We start from the raw sequence: 18625 nt of genomic DNA on the forward strand, positions 1-18625 counted from the left end.
TTTCGTTTATTACTGAGGTATTAATATCTATATCAATTCGTTTATCGTTTAATAGGGAGAAAGTTCTAGTTCTTGAATAATACGGTAGTTAAACACTCTTTAACATACTGTTAAGAAATGATAAAATAAGAAAGATAAATTATTTATTTGAATTTTGGCAGTATCTCAGGCCTAAAAGCCTTAAAAACGTATTAAAATTTTGTTTCTTCCTATGTTTTAATAAGAGAATTTAATTGAATTAAATATAAAAAACAAAGTAGCTGTTAACATTAAAAATGATATAAAGCTCCAAGCAAACTTAAGAGCTATTAAAAAAATAACTCGGTAAATCTCATAACTTAAGATAATATAGTGAGTGTATCACTTCCAAGTAATTGGTTATTAATGTCAAAGACTGTTTACGTTCGTTAAATCAATGTTAAAAAAATAAAAAAGATACGATCATTCGCTTCTACTTCTTAAGAATTAAAACGTTTTTCCTAGTATTTTTAAAAGTCAAACTTCATTGTGTAACATTGCAGCATCTAAAACAATACAACGCATGAAAGGAAAATTAGATAGGAGATATGTTCAACAGCTTTATTATCTGACCTCACAAACTGGGGACGCCAAGTATACAAGTTAAAATGGCAAAATTATTTATAGTATAGCTGATTTTCACACCCCCAGGGAAACACTGTACAAACATATCGTCAACAGTAACTTGGTACATAACAGTGAAACACTGTACTAACATATCTATAACAGTAACTTTGCACATCACAGTGAAACACTGTACTAACATATCTACAACAGTAACTTTGCACATTATCTTTCCAACAGTTTATTTGTTATATTTCCACTTCAGTGGCAATTTGAAAATAGAGAATTACAAAGAGCTTAGCGTTACTAGTAGATGTTTTTGAAGTGTTATCTATAAATCAAAACTGACTAAGAATGCATAGAAATAACCTCCCTGTGGCACAGCAGCATGTCTGTGGATTCACATTGCTAGAAACTTGGTTTCGATACCTGTGGTGGGCAGATCAGAGAGAGCCCATTGTGTAGATTTGTGCTTAATTCCAGACAAACAAAGCATAGAAATAAATCATCACTAGTCAAATATAAACATGTGGCCCCTAAACCAGAGAAGGGAATGTTATAAGAATACAATTATTCAGCTATTTACAACATGCAAGGGAACTATATTTACATTCCATGAGCTAAATTTTATCTAATACTGATTTCTTTCGAATTACTACTGTGAAAACTGTTTTCACCACTATTTACACTACATTTTACCATATAAAGTTTCTGATCGCGATGCTTGAACACAGTCGAATTATCGACAAACTCACCCCAGTCAAGCTACGTCAACAAGTTCAAAATTTCACGTGTACAACGATAAACTTATTTAACGCCTCGCTTTCTTCTACTTTACCCTAATCACTCACGAAACGGTACAGACGTTTAAGAGCGTGAATTATAGCCTAAAGAACCCCAGCTATTCACGTTAACCCTCTTTAGGAGCCTTTGCAAAACGTTTCTGGGAACGAAAGTTCTTTACCTGTCAGAATCCGCTTGTTCTACTCTAATTTACTCTGATTTACTTAGACTCAGGAGAACGAGTCCAAAAAAGTTTATTTATGTCTTTGTCTTTAACTAGTAAACAAAAGCGAACCCGGTATCTGAAAACATTTAATATCAGAGAAACTGCGCTTGTGTATAAACATCGCATCAACTATTCAACTTTTGAAATAAATGTATAAAAACTTCATATTCTTAACGTGAATGACACATTATGTACACATTTGCTAAACGACGAGTTCGTGGATCTGTAGGTTTTAAGTAGAGCCATTATTAATTTCCAGTTATCATTGGACAAGAAGGAACGGCAGCCAATTAGCAGCACCTGAACTACAAAAGGTTTTGTCCATATATGAACCGGAATATGGAACTAACTGCCTCTTTTATAATCTCCTTTTAGCTGTCAGTGCTGAACATTTTCAGCGGCATCGGTGCTCGAACCTTAGACTTTCCAACCAAAAACCCTTCATATTAACCACTAGACAACGCTTTAGAGGATAAAGAAAATAAAAACTCAAATTAAATTTAATGTAATTTACGAATAAAGTTTACTTTTAACGGATCTAATTTATGTTGAAGTAATTCACCACACATCTTCATGTATTTCATCTGATGTATAAATGCAGATAGCATTTAAGCTGTATTCATAAGCTCACAGACACCTGCACATACAGCTTCATTATATGTTATATATTCCCGTTACCGTTGACTATAACTGAATATTTTATTTCTAGAACAAATAAAGCTAGTACATTAAAAAGCCAAAATTCACCGATAATTATACTTGGAAAACAAACGACAAAATGCTGAACATATTAATAAGAAAAGCACACAAACCATTGATTTCTCTTTCAATTATTGGAAACCTCCAAATTTATATGACGTACTTATCATATATATATATATATAGTTTGTTATAAACAACAAAAAACGCTGCACCAGTTGAAAGGATATTCAGGTTACAGGTTATAATGTGGGGCATAAAATATACCTAAGGTTTTGGAGGTGACTACGGAAGTAGGACCCACATTGGACATATATATATACTAGGCATAATATAACCATAAATTTTCAAGCCACAAACATACTAGGCATAATGTTCCTTAAAGTAATTATAGAGTTCATACAATCCTCTTTCCCTACAAAAAAGAAATAAGCAAAAGCTTTGATTAAAAGAAAAAAAAGGTACTCCTTTCCAGAGGGCGCTGCGAGGATCAGTGATTAACGTGCCGGACTGTGAACCTGCAGATCAAGCGTTCACATCCTGTTACCAACAAGAACAAGAACAAAAACCTCCGCACTTAAGCGAAGACTAGCAAAGAGAACCTTTTAGTAGTTTTTTTTTTTATAAATATCTGAAAACAAACCTTTAACAATATAACGTCTTCTCCCCAGCCTTAACATAGAAAGTTTGTGTTCTGTCTACGGAGATACGAAATAAATTACTGAGTTCGTCAACAACATAGCTATTGTTTCAATAACATGTGCTTTATTAATTACAATAATTACTAAAATGCTTAGACTTCGTGGTTGAAAAAGTAAAGATTTATAAAATTTCAAACAGAAAAACAAGAAAAATATCTCAAGATACCAAAATGTTACCCCAAAAAAAAATAAAACGTTAATTGTGCACTGAAGAATCTTATGTATCAGAATGTTCTTTCGCAACCACACACAACATGCAACAACTATTTACGTTTTGCAATAGATTCTCTCGCCATAAAATTAGTTGTTATTCATACACTGTAACACAGTAACACATTCTCTCCAAACATTATATTTTGTGTTCATTGATCGTTATTTTATACTTTCCTTTTTCATTGTTTAACAGAATATGAAATGTTAATTAACGCATCTGCCACAAAAAAAAAAAAAATGAGCTTTCAGACTCTTCTCTCTCATGTATGTTTCCGTTATATGTTACTGAAATTCAACTATTTGGATGAATGAGTCTTGTTGGATGCTTAAGCGTTTATTCCAAACGTCATTTTCATTACGGACGAGGTAATTTCTATCATCATAAAATACGTTTACCTTCGAATATTGGTAACAAAATTTATGTCAGTACTAGAAGTACTCTATCGTATGGTATTATTATAAGGTTTTAAAAATAAAGCTCTATACAGATAGTTGACACGACCAAAATATTTCTGAGAAACTTGAAAAGAAATATATGCACTCTCCTTTAAAATATCCTGACTTGTCTATTTTACGAATATCCCTCTATCTTTAATTATGTCCCCAAGTGGCACAGGGGTATGTCTGCGGACTCACACCACTAGAAACCGGGTTTCGATACCCAAGATAGAAATAACATCGATAGCCCATTCAGTAGCTTTATACTTAATTTCAAAACAAACAAACTTTAATGTAGATCGGCTGGAGTACTGGTCCCCTGAACAAAAGTTACGTAAATTCATGACAAATTAAAAGTTATATAAGGACATGAAAAGTTGCGTCCACTATGAGTAAAGAAGAAAAAGGTCCATAAAAGCTGAAAAACATATATATAATTTCGTATGTATTCAATAAACCTTCATGTCAGATTTGGTATAGATTCATCACGGAGGGGTGGAGTAGTGGCAAAAAACGCCAACAAAAACCGTAAACACTGAAAATTTGAATGTGTCTTTGACCTAATAAATCTCCATTCCAATTTTGATAAAGATCCATCTACACCCTACAAAGTAGTTGCATGGACATATAACAGACAGTGTTATTATATTTATATAGAGTCTATGAGAGTATGTATTAAATATGATTAAGTGTTATTATAGAAATACAAAAAACAAGAAATGCTAGGAGTAATAAATGTTTGCAAAAATAGGGAGAGAAAGAACTTTAATGTAAGAGGCAATAAAATATACCATTTCTATACTCTTCAACTTACCTAGCAGCTGACTTCTCCATCTGTTGGTGTTGACTCCTGATGGCCATTCTGTTGACATGGACAGGGATTGGGACGACGATTTTGTGTGTATGAGAACTAGGTGCTGACCGTCCTGACGTCATTCCAGCTTTTACCCTCTTCCATTTGGCGCGCCTGTTCTGAAACCATATCTTTACCTGGACTTCGCTAAGTTGTAAAGAATGGGCAATTTGGGAGCGCTCGGTAAGAGATAAATATTTCTTGGAGTGGAACTCTTTCTCCAACTCCAGCAACTGTTCGCTAGTGAAAGCTGTCCGTCTCCGCCGATTCTTCGCAGCTCCCTCCCGGGAGCTCCTCTTTCCAATACAGTCTTCGGTTTCCCTAGTTTTATGGCTTCTAGTATGACGTGAGGTGGTCAGTTCCAATGGAGACGCTTGACTAGAGTCAGAACCAGACGGAGACACGGGAAACTCTGAAACTAAATAAACACGAATTATCGAATTAAGTTTTTCAGTTGTGATACACAACACGCAAAACTGAATGAAGTAATCGTTTCGACTAAATAAACAAGTAACTGTTACATATCTTCCTTTATACATATAGGAATATAAGAAGCGTGTTTCAGGAAGATACCAACAACGAGTCCACTATGTGCAAGATGAAATAGAAAGGAAACTAATTTACATGTCTAACATGCGAAATGTTGATAATACATAATACATTTGTTATAAAAAAATAAATAAAATACAACAGCAAACCTTAATATAACTAGTAATCATTGAAGGCTAAATTCCACATATTTACTTCTCAGACAACACTTCCCACTCCCGCCCATTGGCACACCGAAATGTCTTCAGGCTCACACCGTTAGTAACCGAGTTTCTATACCCCTGGTGAGCAGAGCACAGAAAGCCCATTGTGTAGCTTTGCGCTTAACGCCAAACAAACATAATCACCTCAGACAACACGACACATTTATATCTTTATCGCTGTCCCATGTAATAATTATTTTAATATACATAAATTTTAAATATTTTACGAAAATAATGCGACAAGACTTTCTGGTTACAATTGTAGTTAGTATACAATATCTGCTCAGACTCTGTCAAAAATCTCTTTCTAAATCCCCATTTTTGCCCATACTGTGGATGTTCATTAGTTTAACATTAATCACTTATTTATAACCTTGTAGCACATGACAGAATTACTTTTATCCTGCAATACATAACTGTTAGTTACTCATGACATGAAGTACATAACTATGTTAGCTTTATTGTTTGTTTGTTTTGGAATTTTGCACAAAGCTACTCGAGGGCTATCTGCACTAGCCGTCCCTAATTTAGCAGTGTAAGACAAGAGGGAAGGTAGCTAGTCATCACCACCCACCGCCAACTCTTGGGCTACTCTTTTATCAACGAATAGTGGGATTGACCGTCACATTATACGCCCCCCACGGCTGGGAGGGCGAGCATGTTTAGCGCGACGCGGGCGTGAACCCGCGACCCTCGGATTACGAGTCGCACGCCTTACGCGCTTGGCCATGCAAGGCCCGTGTTAGTTTTAACTTGCGGTACATGACCGTGAATAACTTACGATTTGCGATACATGACTTTAGTTACTTACTATCTGTAGTACACGACTGCAAGCTTCTTTGACTTGAAGCAACTAACTATAAGGTACGTATAACCTGCAGAATATGTATGTCGTAAAAAAAAAAGTCAGTGTGACTTAATCGTGACTAATAATTACAAATTTGGTAAAATTGAATATATTCAACATTTTAATATATATGCAAAAACGGCTCGTTTGGGTTGAGAAAATATTTTACGTAGAAGAGCGAACAACGTTTCGACCTTCTTCGGTCATCGTCAGGTTCACGAACCTGAAGGTCGAAACGTTGTTCGCTCTTCTACGTAAAATATTTTCTCAACCCAAACGAGCCGTTTTTGCATATATATTTCTCTACGAGTGGGTTTTCTCGATATCACTGAATATTCAACATTTTGTATTTATTCATTTTTTTATCTGCCAGTTATTTTGCAGCTTAAAGTTACAACTGTAGTTGCATCAGAACTTTTTATATCTTACCCATAAAATAGTTTTACTGAATAACCTTGCTCCAAAATTGCGTATTTCTTTTATTCCACTTGTGGAATAAATCTAAAATGTAAGAGATTCACTACATACCTATTAGGGCAAGCATGACCTGGTGGTTAAGGCACTTGACTCGAATACCCGTCACACCAAACATGCTCACCCTTTCAGCCGTGAGAGCATTATAGGGTGACGATCAATCACACTATTCGTTTGTAAAAGAGTAGCCCAAGAGTTGACGGTGGGTGGTGATGACTAGCTGCCATCTCTCTAGTCTTACACTGCAAAATTAGGGACGGCTAATGCAGATAGCCCTCGAGTATCTTTGCGCGAAATTCAAAACAAACAAACAAACAATCAGATGTTCTATTAAGGAATAAAAGCATACCGAGAAATAATACATGATGTCACTAAATACCCATCATTACTGTAAGTTGTTCTTCCCAACCCCGGTTTAAAAACACACAAAAACGTTAGCTCACTCTACATATTGGTGCAATCGTGCCTCTACGACGTCATCTTTTTTGTTTTGTTTTTCTAGTCAAACTAGTTTCGTACTGTTTACACATAATAGGTGGAAATTACATAACTTAAAACGTTAAGACGATTCTGCAAAAGAATGAAATCAGTATCCAACAAAAGAAGCAACGTGTCTTATTATGCGGTTAGCTTTCTGTCTGTCAGAAGTCGCTTAGGGATAGCTGAGCATTGACAACTTTAGAGAGAAGAGGAAAGCGACATAAACAAAGTGAACACTAGAAGTCGGTCACATTGGTCACCCGTGTATCAGTAAACACTCTTCGGACCAGCTGCTGAGTCCAATCAACACTATAGGCTTAATTCCCGTGAAAATCAAAGGTAAGGATGACCATAAGAAACAAATACACAGCAATACGCTGAATTATGTTACTTTAAGTACCCTTCAGTTCCTTCACAGTTCAGGTATAGTATTCGGAGGTAAAGTGCTTCATTAACATCTCAGACTTGCGAATATAAACTTCGTAATAAAGTTGATTTTGGTTTTAATAATGGATTTTCCACAGTTCATCTAAGCTTATTTCAGTAATAACGTTCATTTGATACTTGTAGTGATCACAGCACAAATTAGCTCCTTGTGTAGCTTTACGTTTCACAATAAACAAACAAAAATTGATATTTATATCTTAAATCCAGCTTTACTTAATGCATTCAGATTACAAATACAAAGGCTGCCACTAACTGAAATGTCTTGGGGAGAATGAACACTTAATTGCGTTGACCAAATTACTTATATTAATAATATAACGTTAAAGTAAAACAGTGCTTTCAAAAACACTAGTTCCTCAGTAGCACAGTGGTATGTCTGCAGACTCTCTATAGAAATCAGGTTTTGATACTCGTAGCGGGACAAAACACAAATCGCCCATTGTGTAACTTTGTGCTTAATTCCAATCAAAATACCCGTAGTGAGTAATCGTATAACGAAGTACAGCTTAATAAAAGTATATCACAGAAGTCACGCAAAAACAAACGTCTCCCAGTAGATCACAAGTACGTTTACAAATTTAGAATTCTAAGATCTGTGGTTCAATTCTTTCAGTAGACAAACTGCAAATAACCCACAACATATCTTTGCACTAAAAAAAACAATAACAAACAACTTACACAAATCTTTCATATTTAGCCGCAGCAAAGAGGCTCATAGAATGGCTCCGAAATGTTTCTGTTGTTGTTTTTTCAAGTGCCAACAATCTGTTCATAGCTCCATCTCTTGATCGGTTTGAGATCTAATTACAGTCAAGGTTACTGATGATTCCTTCTTGTTTATTTTTAAATACATAATTAATTTTCATATGTAAATCACGGTCGTTCAGTATTAGTAATGAAATTAATGTCTGTTGTATTATTTATTAAAACAACTATTGTAGCTCAGTTTTTCTCGTTATTCAATTAAACATTATTGAAGGAGACAGAGCAAACAAAACTGTGAACGTATTACAAGGTATTGATATGTCGTGTTTTATTTTTAAAATAATTATTGTAGCTCGAGTTTTATATAATGTAAATTCAACAAAGGACAATTAAATCAGCTAAACTAACTTTTAAAGTGAAAATAAAACATTCAGAGCCAGCCCCTATCATTTAAATATTTATCAAGCCTCGTCTTAAACTCCCTTAAACTAATTGCATCCACCACATCTGAAGTCAACCCATTCCAAAAGTCAAACACTCCGTTAAAAAGTAAAGCTGTCTTAGCCGAATATGACGCCACCCTGTATTTGTGTCCCCTAGTCCTTCCGTTCTCGCCATTAATACAAAAAATGATTGATGTTGCATCGATACTGTAAGTTCCCATAAAAATCTAAAACACTTTCATCAGATTCCTTAAATTATTTTTTTCAAAAGTAAAGAACATTTTAAAATTTTAACCTATTATCAAACTTCCCATCCCAAATATCATCCTAGTTACCATCCTCTAAACCCTTTTTCTAAAAATTATGCGTCCTTTTTAAGGTAAGGAACCCAAAACTGAGTAAAATACTCCAATATGGCTTACCCAGTGACATATAAAAATAAACTATATACTCATTAGACTTGTATTTTATATTTCTGTAGATACAATATAAGTCCTATTTTCCCAACCACTATCAACATTTCATCACCTGGATGACTTACAAGACTGATCAACAAGACAGCAATATTCTTTTTTTTTTTTTTCGTACTGCTGTTTAGGCTATTTCCATCAGATTGTTAATGGTAATCGAAATTATGGTAACCCACATGCATTACTAATTAAAAATCATCTGCCATATAATCAACAAACTCACCAAATAATCCCTTTCATTTTGTAAAGCAACACCCTTACAGACAAAACCTCTGATATTCCAATCAGATATCATTAATTGGCAGATCAAACAAAATCTGAAGTGTAATATAAGGGTTCATGGTTGTTGTATTATTTGTTAAGGTATTGCTGCCAATTATGTTTTCTTGATATCCAAACGAAAAAAAATGAAACTGACAAAACTTTGACCGTGTTATTATCACATTGGTCATCATCTTATGGACGTAGTCCCATTCTGGGACAGCGGTAAATCTTCGGATTTACAACGCTAAAACCAGGGGTTCGTTTCCCCACGGTGGATACAGTAAATTGCCTGATGTGGATATGCTATAAGAAAAACATACACACACACATATTTTATGGACGTAAGGCATTATAATTAAGTTGGCGATAACATTTCTAGAATAAAACAGGTAATTTACACGAATATAGCAGAACTATAAAAATGAATACACGTTAAGGTTCAAGTTTCTGTAGATTCATCACATGCAATCAACTATCAATACATTAGCAAATCTGTCTAGAAAGGGTGAAATGTGATTTTCTTTCATGTCGGTCGGTCGTGAAAGATTACAACGAACAAATGCGCACATCAATGTATGCAGCTAAGCATTAATTCTAAAAATAGACCCTACTAAGTCCACGAGTTTTACCTAATCAAATTCGTGAAATGCAGATGCAATTTTAAGAATAATTTGCCTTCAGTTACCTTGAAATCATATCAACCTAGACGAAAACAATTGAAATAAAAATAAACAATATGGAAGTATCATCGGTTCAAACTTCACAATAAAGGATTTTGGGTTATTTATTTTGCAGGAAAATATTGATCTATTAAGATGGCCATTTGTCGTTTGCCTTAATTTCGTTAATTTTCATCGTACGATAAAGAAAGTCACGTTTATTTCTGAACGACCGTTACTACAGTGACATCCAAGAATGTTTGTTTGCCGATCTGAGTGATTGTGTTTTGTTTGTTTTTGAATTTCGTGCAAAGCTACAGGAGGACTATCTGCGTTAACCAGATGGAAGACAGCTAGTCATCACCACTCACCGCCAACTCTTTGGTTACTCGTTTAACAACAAACAGTGGAATTGACCGTCACTTTATAACGCACCACGGCTGAAACGGCGAGAATGTATGAGGTTACAGGGATTTGAACCCTCGACCCTCGGATTACGAATTTAGTGCCTTAACCATCTGGCCATGCCGGGCCGTGTCATTATGAAATGAGCATTTACATTGGTAATAAAACAAAATTAATTATATAATTAAATGTTTTCTACGATTGTCAGCAAGACTATTGATGTTGCTTTTGTTTGCTGGTGCAATTTCATGACTAGTTTTTTTTGTTATCCTCAATATGTTTGAAACACAAATGTTATCTAGTTGAATGACTGTATCCGCAATTTCGGTATTCGTTAAAACTGTATTTTTTTACTGGAATTCTGACTAAAGTTCTTAAAAAAAACTATTTTTGGATCTAAATATAAAACAGGATAAATTATAAACACGGGTTTCATTTTATCAGTCTTGAAATAACGTTTAGCTATAAAGTTAAATACGTTTAATGAGATTTTTGCTCACTGTTCCTTCAGTTTGTAAGTTCATCCAAAAACGGCCAGGCTTGGCCAGGTGTTTAAGGCGCTCGATTCGTAATACTATGATTGCGGGTTTGAATCCCCTTCAAACCATACATGCTCGCTCTTTCAACCGTGGGAGCATTATAATTTTACAATCAATCTCACTATTCGTTGGTAAAAGAGTAGCCCAAAAGTTGGCGGTGGGTGGTTATGACTAGCTGCTTTCCCTGTAGTCTTACAAACACCATGCCTAGCAGAGTAAATACCTACACCACTAATAACATCTGTAAAATAATATTATTATATTGTACTCATAACATAACAAATACACGTCAGAAAAAGCTGTTAGTTCTCAAATTTATCTTAAAAAAAGATGAAAAATTTCCACCATTCAAATAGTATCTGTTTTCTACCTTTAACGTACGTTTAAAGACGAATCAACAGAGCTTGTGGCACCTATTGTTTTATATGTAAGTTTCGTTAGTGTTTGGTAGTTTCTTTTACAATATGTACTAATAACTAGATAACAAACAAGCTGTTGCAAATATGAGAATACACACTGGCAGGAAGTAGCACTGCCCATGTAAGGACGGCTCAAAGTATTCATCGAAATGGCATTTTAAACATCTCCTCAATATGTCATCAGATTTTACAGAGTTATACAGTGTTTCCGTTTATATCAGTTTCTACGTAATGACTGAGTCACAAATACTGAGAATGTCTATAAATATCATAACAAACAATTTGAATTTCTTGTTCTTTTTTGTATTTTTTGCTTCTTGACTATTACATGATAACCCAAAAAATAAGCATGCTCGCCCTTTCAGCTGTGGGGCTTTGTATTTGTGTGGTCAATCCCACTATTTGTTGGTAAAAGAGTAGCCCAAAAGTTGACGGTGGGTGGTGATGAGTAGCTGCCTTCCCTTTAGTCTTACATTTCTAAATTAATGACGGCTAGCGAAAGATAGCCCTCGTCTAGCTTTGCGCGAAATTCAAAAACAGTAATCCAAAATATGTAGTTTTTTCACATTGATTTTAATAATTTTTTAGAGGCATATGAGAAGTGTGTTTAAAATTGATACTAGTGATTAAATATCGGGTACTTCGTTTATTATAGTCATGATCAAAGCACATAATAGTGTGTCATGCGACCCAAACAACTAGTGTGCTATTGAAAGGGGTCATAGTTTATCGATGTTCCACTTTCTGTGGCTTGGTTGTGATAAACCAAACTATCTCGCTCCCTACTGGACTGCTACTTTACATACCAAATGTCAAAGCAAATCCATTAAGAAATACCTGAGATTCTGCAATTTTGATTAAGTTTTTCTTTTTTTCAAATGTACGGAAACCTTATTTGATAGAAAACCGTACATACTTTTTATTATTTATTTTACAAATCTGGTACATTGACAAATATTTTAATCTACAGTTAAAAGTATCATATGGTGTACGTATAAGCCACATGTGCAAAGTTATTCAACAAAAACCACTCAAATTTGACGAAACTTTCTGGGCATACCTACGCAAAAAGTCACGTTAGCTATCGGCCCAAAAATATTACTATACTTTCACCTAAGAATAAAAGTAGACGTTTATAATTTTTTGTCATTCAGGTTAGAGAAAGCTGACTTAGAGCAGTAAAACTATAAGATGAAAGAACGTATAGGCATTGGTTAGGCCAAGGAAACTAGATTATCAGTTTCTAGCTAAGTTTTCAAAAGAATCATACAAGTGGACAGTTATTATTGATTATTCATTTTCAACTTTTCTGTACAAATTTACTAAACTTTATAAAGTTATTCTAATAAAAGAACGTTTATGGTCACGTGATATTAACTTTGCAGTTAGCATGGATAACGTTGCTTTATACAGCTATCGTTACGTGATATTAACTTTGCAGTTAACGTGGATAACGTTGCTTTATACAGCTATCGTTACGTGATATTAACTTTGCAGTTAGCATGGATAATGTTGCTTTATACGGCTGTGTGGAATGCATGGGGCAATGACAAGAAACTCTTAATGTAAATTCTATAGCATTGTTATAAAGAAGCTATCAACGCTGGTTTAAAAAAATCTACCACCTTATATTTTAAATATTATGGCCGGTTCTTTAAAGTAAAGGCATGTTCTGAAAAACAGAGTTGTGATCATAAAGCTAATGTGGGTTACCATGCTATGAAATATCATAAATTTATGGTCGTTAAAAAAGTGGTTGATAACCATTACCAAAATGATAAAATATAGACTTAAACATAAGCCTGTAAATAATATAATATATGCTGTATAGACTGATACTGGGAGATAGAAAAGATGGTAACTTGTATCCAATTACTATTTCTTCCATCAGCAAAATTGAATTTTTTTAAATAAAATGTATACGTGATAATGACCAGACATAACTTTAACTGCCACTTCAAATAAATGAAAAGTCTAAATGTCGTCCTAAGACTTCCAGTCAGTCATCAGTTTGTTCTACTTTATTTACTCGTAATGGCAAAGTCACACAATTAGAATTAGTGCTAATTTTTTTAACTGTTAAAGCGCCATTGCAATTACTTTTTGCGATACGTATCCAAAATTATACATCTTAGCATATTATTTCCCTAGAAATGGGGAGCAAGCAGAGGAGGAAATTTCCCTAACAACGGGGGTCAGCAGTATGGGAAATTTCCATAGCAACGAACGGGAAAACAGTGGGGAAATTTCCCTAGCAACGAACGGGAAAGCAGTGGGAAAATTTACCTAGTACACTATGTAGTCTTATTAATCTTATTATTATACATAGTATTCAATAATGTCTATATGATTTTTCTTTGCCTTTTATAATAACTAAATTGTATCTAATATTATAAGTATAAATGTAACACAAAGTATGTATATTTCTTACAAACAAATATCTACAAAGGAGTTATTGATTCTTTTTCTTCTCAAACCAAGGTCGTTCAGCAGGGCCAGGTGGTTAGAGAAATCACTTTACAACCTGAGAGTCGCGGGCTCGAATCCCTGCCCTAACAAACATGTCGTGGGGCATTTATAAGTGAAGGTCAATACCACTATTCGTAGATAAAAGGGTAACCCACTCCGAGAGAAGGATGTGGGTGGTGGTGACTAGTTGCCTTCCCGTTAGTATTTCACTACTAAGTTAAGGACGGCGTAGTTCAAAACAAACCGAAACAATGTGTATTTCCTTTTCGTTAATTACTAAATAATGTACTTCATAAAACGCAAGTTTAACACTTCGTGAACCATACACAATGTAATTCATATGATCTGTAAGGTTTTGCTTTTTTGGAATATATTACCTTGTACTCTAAGATCGTCAAAGTTTACTTTCTTTTTGTATTCCTTAGTGTTGTTTCCTGTAGAACTGAATCTACAATGTAATTCATATGATCTGTAAGGTTTTGCTTTTTTGGGATATATTACCTTGTACTCTAAGATCGTCAAAGTTTACTTTCTTTTTGTATTCCTTAGTGTTGTTTCCTGTAGAACTGAATCTCTTTTTTAATGTTCAAAAATGTTACATTTCACACGTGTAATATGTGACTCAATGCTGTTGTCTGATTGTTATTATGACATATAAATGTAATTTCACATACTTCCCCATTATTTATTTATTGCAACAGTCCAATGTGTGCCCTTAACAGGTCCCTAACTATACTATTACTAATTGTGCTTAAACATGTAACGTTACGCACTCAGATGTATACAAGTACAGAAGTGACCATTTATTGATTACCTCTCGGGAAACCAAACTTACCTTTAAAGTTATCATCATGACCGTATACCTTTTCAGGAGATGGGGATATTCTTTGAGGACTTGATGGACATGATGATGATGCCGGGCTAGCAGGATCAAATTCACAAGTCTTGGGTGAATCCATCGTAGGCAGAGATATAGTTGGCGTGCCACAAGCTGCGGATGGCACAACAGCAGTCAGGCCTGGAACAGGGCCCCTGAAGTTAGGAGCACCTGGTAGTCCTGGTACACAACCAAAAGAAGATCTATACACATGTGGGTTAACTGTAAGACCCAATTGAGGCGACTGCGTAGGAATTTCTGGGGATTGTAAGGGCATCGGCTGTTGAGGAAGCCCAGTCCATGATAAAAACCTGCCCGAGAAAAGAACAAATAGCTGTTGTAGAAGAAGGGGAAAGGCAGTCTAGCCGGTCCCGAAGACGTTGGCACCGGAGCTGACATCAGTGAGTCTATGGAAAAAGTTGACGGCGCTGACACGCGCTGCATTGGGAGAGCAATGGTACAAGTTATATCCGAAGCAACAAGCTGGTACACTGCACATGTTAGTCTAGCAGCATTGTTAGTTGATTCAGACTGCCGAAAAGACCTAAGGAGCTCAACACACACTTCCCATGGTACGACTAACAGACTATATAAATCGATGGGAGGCAGCTGTAAAGTCTAATCTGTCATGATCAAATTACGACGTTTATGGTTTAACCTTTTCAGCCGCAGTAAACATCATGTGACTGAGCTTTTCGGCTTTCTGATTGGCCGATTCATCTGTAGCTGACATTTGCCGCGTGGTGGTAGTATTAAGCAGGAAGGCGGAGGCGATCTGCGATTGGTCCATCGCTACTAGTCAGTACCATCCCCCATTATTTGTCGTGATAAATGGATTAGTATTTCAGTTAGAACAGCGGGGATTTTTTTCTCTTATTACACATGCTATTTAGAGGCTGTAAAAGAGACTGGACATTGTTCCCCAACATAATACTAGCTATTAGACATAAAGTTTAACATCTTAGGTCACAGATATCACCCCACCTTTTCTACGCTTGCTGTGAACTTTAAGAACACCTGAGGAAAACATACAGTTAATAATAAGGAACTAACATGAATAACTAAACTCTCAGTGCAACCTCGAGTTCCATGCAGTATAAATTTGTTAATACCGTGTAAAGACCAACCTCAGTACCTCGTCTTATATATGATATAACTAGAAAAAAGCACTACTTATGCTTAACGTTATAAGTTACGAGATATATACGGTTATATCAACAATATATCAAGTTGTAAATAGTTTCATTTAAATATATTACAAATATACTAATATACATATCATGATACGCTTTTACATAGATAATATCTGATTCTTTGATCATACTGGGCCAGTAAACCAGGACGGTATTTAAATTTCTATTACTCCTATTTTATATTATTTTATGTTTTATAGTTCAAGATACGCTTGTAAGTAACACCGTTATTTAACTGAAATATATACAAAAAATAATCATTCACCACTACGGATTAAATGAAAAGTTCTTGATTGTATTTACCTAAAAATACTAGGTAAAATTAGCGAAACGGAATGTTTTAAAATAAAAATAACTGGTCAGAGATGTTACTTGTTTCATCTCTAAACTGTAACTTTCATGTTACAAGTCCTTCCTTTAATTCACTTCAGTTTTACTCAAAACTAATTCTACTTCACAAGTCATGGACTTCAAACATTTTTAATGGATTTCCAAAAGTGAGTTTACAGTTACTGACTATTGTACAAACGATTATTTTTAGCTGAATTAAATGGTTTAAATGCTCTTTATAACAAAATAAGAAAAAGTATAGAAATTGCTGCGTGTTTTCAAATAAACTAGAATAAACAGTACAACTTAATTGATGGGTACTGAGGATATATTATAACATATAAATAAGAAATAAAATATGGTGAAAACAACCGTAGTGCCGTGCTCATTCTTGTAAGTCTTTTTTATATATAAAATGGCTTCTCTTAGACGAGAGAAAAATTTGCATCAAGTTAAAATATCAGAAAAATTTCATTAAAGCCAAAATATTTTATGTCCAATACAAATGAGTAAAAGTGCACTTGCAGGTCATACATTCGGTTGCTTTACTGTATTCTTCAAGCGCGTAAGGCGTGCGACTCGTAATCCGAGGGTCGCGAGTTCGCGCCCGCGTCGCGCTAAACATGCTCGCCCTCCCAGCCGTGGGGGTGTATAATGTGACGTTCAATCCCACTATTCGTTGGTAAAAGAGTAGCCCAAGAATTGGCGGTGGGTGGTGATGACTAGCTGCCTTCCCTCTAGTCTTACACTACTAAATTAGGGACGGCTAGCACAGATAGCCCTCGAGTAGCTTTGTGCGAAATTCCAAAACAAAACAAACAAACAATATTGTATTCTTTACTTTGAGAAAAATCTCACTTCGTTTGAATATATTACAAACAAAATAGAATGCAGAAATTAAACTCTATCAGTTCACTTTCTTGCACCTGAAAATACAAATTCTGAATATCATAAAAGAAACATCATTTGTAAAAGAGTAGCCCAAGAGTTAGCAGTGGGTGCTGATGACTAGCTGCCTTCCCTCTAGTCTTACACTGCTAATTTAGAGACAGCTAGCGCAGATAGCCCTTAAGCAGCTTTGCGCGAAATTCAAAACAAACCAAACCAAACCTAGGGGCCCGGCATGGCCAAATGGTTAGAGCGCTCGACTCGTCACCTGAGAGTCGCGATTTCGAATCCCAGTGGCATCAAACATGTTCGCCCTTCCAGCCATGGAGGCGTTATAATGTTTCGGTCAATCCCTCTCTTTGTTTGTAAAAGAGTAGCCCAAAAATTGACGGTGGGTGGTTATGACTAGCTGCTTTCCCTGTAGTCTTACAAACACCATGCCTAGCAGAGTAAATGTGTACACCACTAATAACGTCTGTAAAATAACATTATTATATTGTACTCGTGACAGAACAAATATACGTCAGAAAAAGCTGTTAGTCCTCAAAGTTATCTCAGAAAAAGATAAAAAATTTACTCCATTCAGATAGTATCTGTTTTCTACCTTTAACGTACGTTTAAAGACGAATCAACAGAGCTTGTGGCACCTATTGTTTTATATGTAAGTTTCGTTAGTGTTTGGTAGTTTCTTTTACAATATGTACTGATAACTAGATAACAAATAAGCTTTTTCAAATATGAGAATACACATTGGCAGGAGGTAGCACTGCCCATGCAAGGACGGCTCAAAGTATTCGTCGAAATGGCATTTTAAATATCTCCTCAAAAGGTCATCACAATTTTACAGAGTTGTATATTTCCGTTTATAACAGTATCTACGTAATGACTGAGTCACAAATACTGAGAATGTCTATAAATATCATAGCAAACGATTTGAATTTCTTGTTCTTGTTTTTTCTGCTTCTTGGTTATTACATGATAACCCAAAAATCAAAACAACGATGTCAGTCAATTTCTCTTAGGTGAGATAGTTTCAAATAAACTGTCCACTTTTACGAGTATTATTCATACTGAATAGTAATCTTAAAAAAATAATAATCATAATTCCAGTGTAAATGATGTTATCATTACTTCTTGTAGTTAGCTTTCCTCAAATTTGGTGTTCCTTTAAAAAGTTTAAAAACAGGATGAAACAGGAATTACCAGCCAATAATAGATAAAAACTATTATATTTGAAACCTCATTCTATTTAGAATGTAGTTACAAATACAACTTTCCTATGTCTGTTGAAACACTGAATTAAAAACAAAAGGGAATCCTCAATAGCCGCGGTACTTATAATTCTTTTAGGCAGAACAAGAGTAAATTAATGTCTAAGGTCTTGGGCATGGTAAAATATATAAATCGAAAGGGTTCTAAAAACAAGAAATAAGTACAGAAAAAAGATTTCAAAAAGGGAGTAAATATAA

At 34.9% G+C, this 18625-nt stretch overlaps 1 protein-coding gene across 4 annotated transcripts in view; it reads right to left on the minus strand.

Annotated features, from left to right (window-relative positions):
- LOC143239900 (uncharacterized) overlaps positions 1-15376 on the minus strand; it is a 48256-nt gene extending 32880 nt beyond the window's left edge. For 2 of the 4 annotated variants that reach the window (XM_076481524.1, XM_076481521.1), the window contains exons 1-2: positions 14704-15376; positions 4457-4913 (exon numbers count right to left, since the gene is read on the minus strand). In XM_076481524.1, the coding sequence (XP_076337639.1) occupies positions 4457-4913; positions 14704-15022 (776 nt within the window). In that variant the 5' untranslated portion in view covers positions 15023-15376. The remainder of the gene's footprint in view (positions 1-4456; positions 4914-14703) is intronic. The other 2 variants (XM_076481523.1, XM_076481522.1) reach the window with 1 other exon arrangement.
- Positions 15377-18625: the final 3249 nt, after the last annotated feature.

The sequence above is a fragment of the Tachypleus tridentatus genome, chromosome 13, assembly GCF_004210375.1.
Source record: "Tachypleus tridentatus isolate NWPU-2018 chromosome 13, ASM421037v1, whole genome shotgun sequence".
Lineage (NCBI taxonomy): Eukaryota > Metazoa > Arthropoda > Merostomata > Xiphosura > Limulidae > Tachypleus > Tachypleus tridentatus.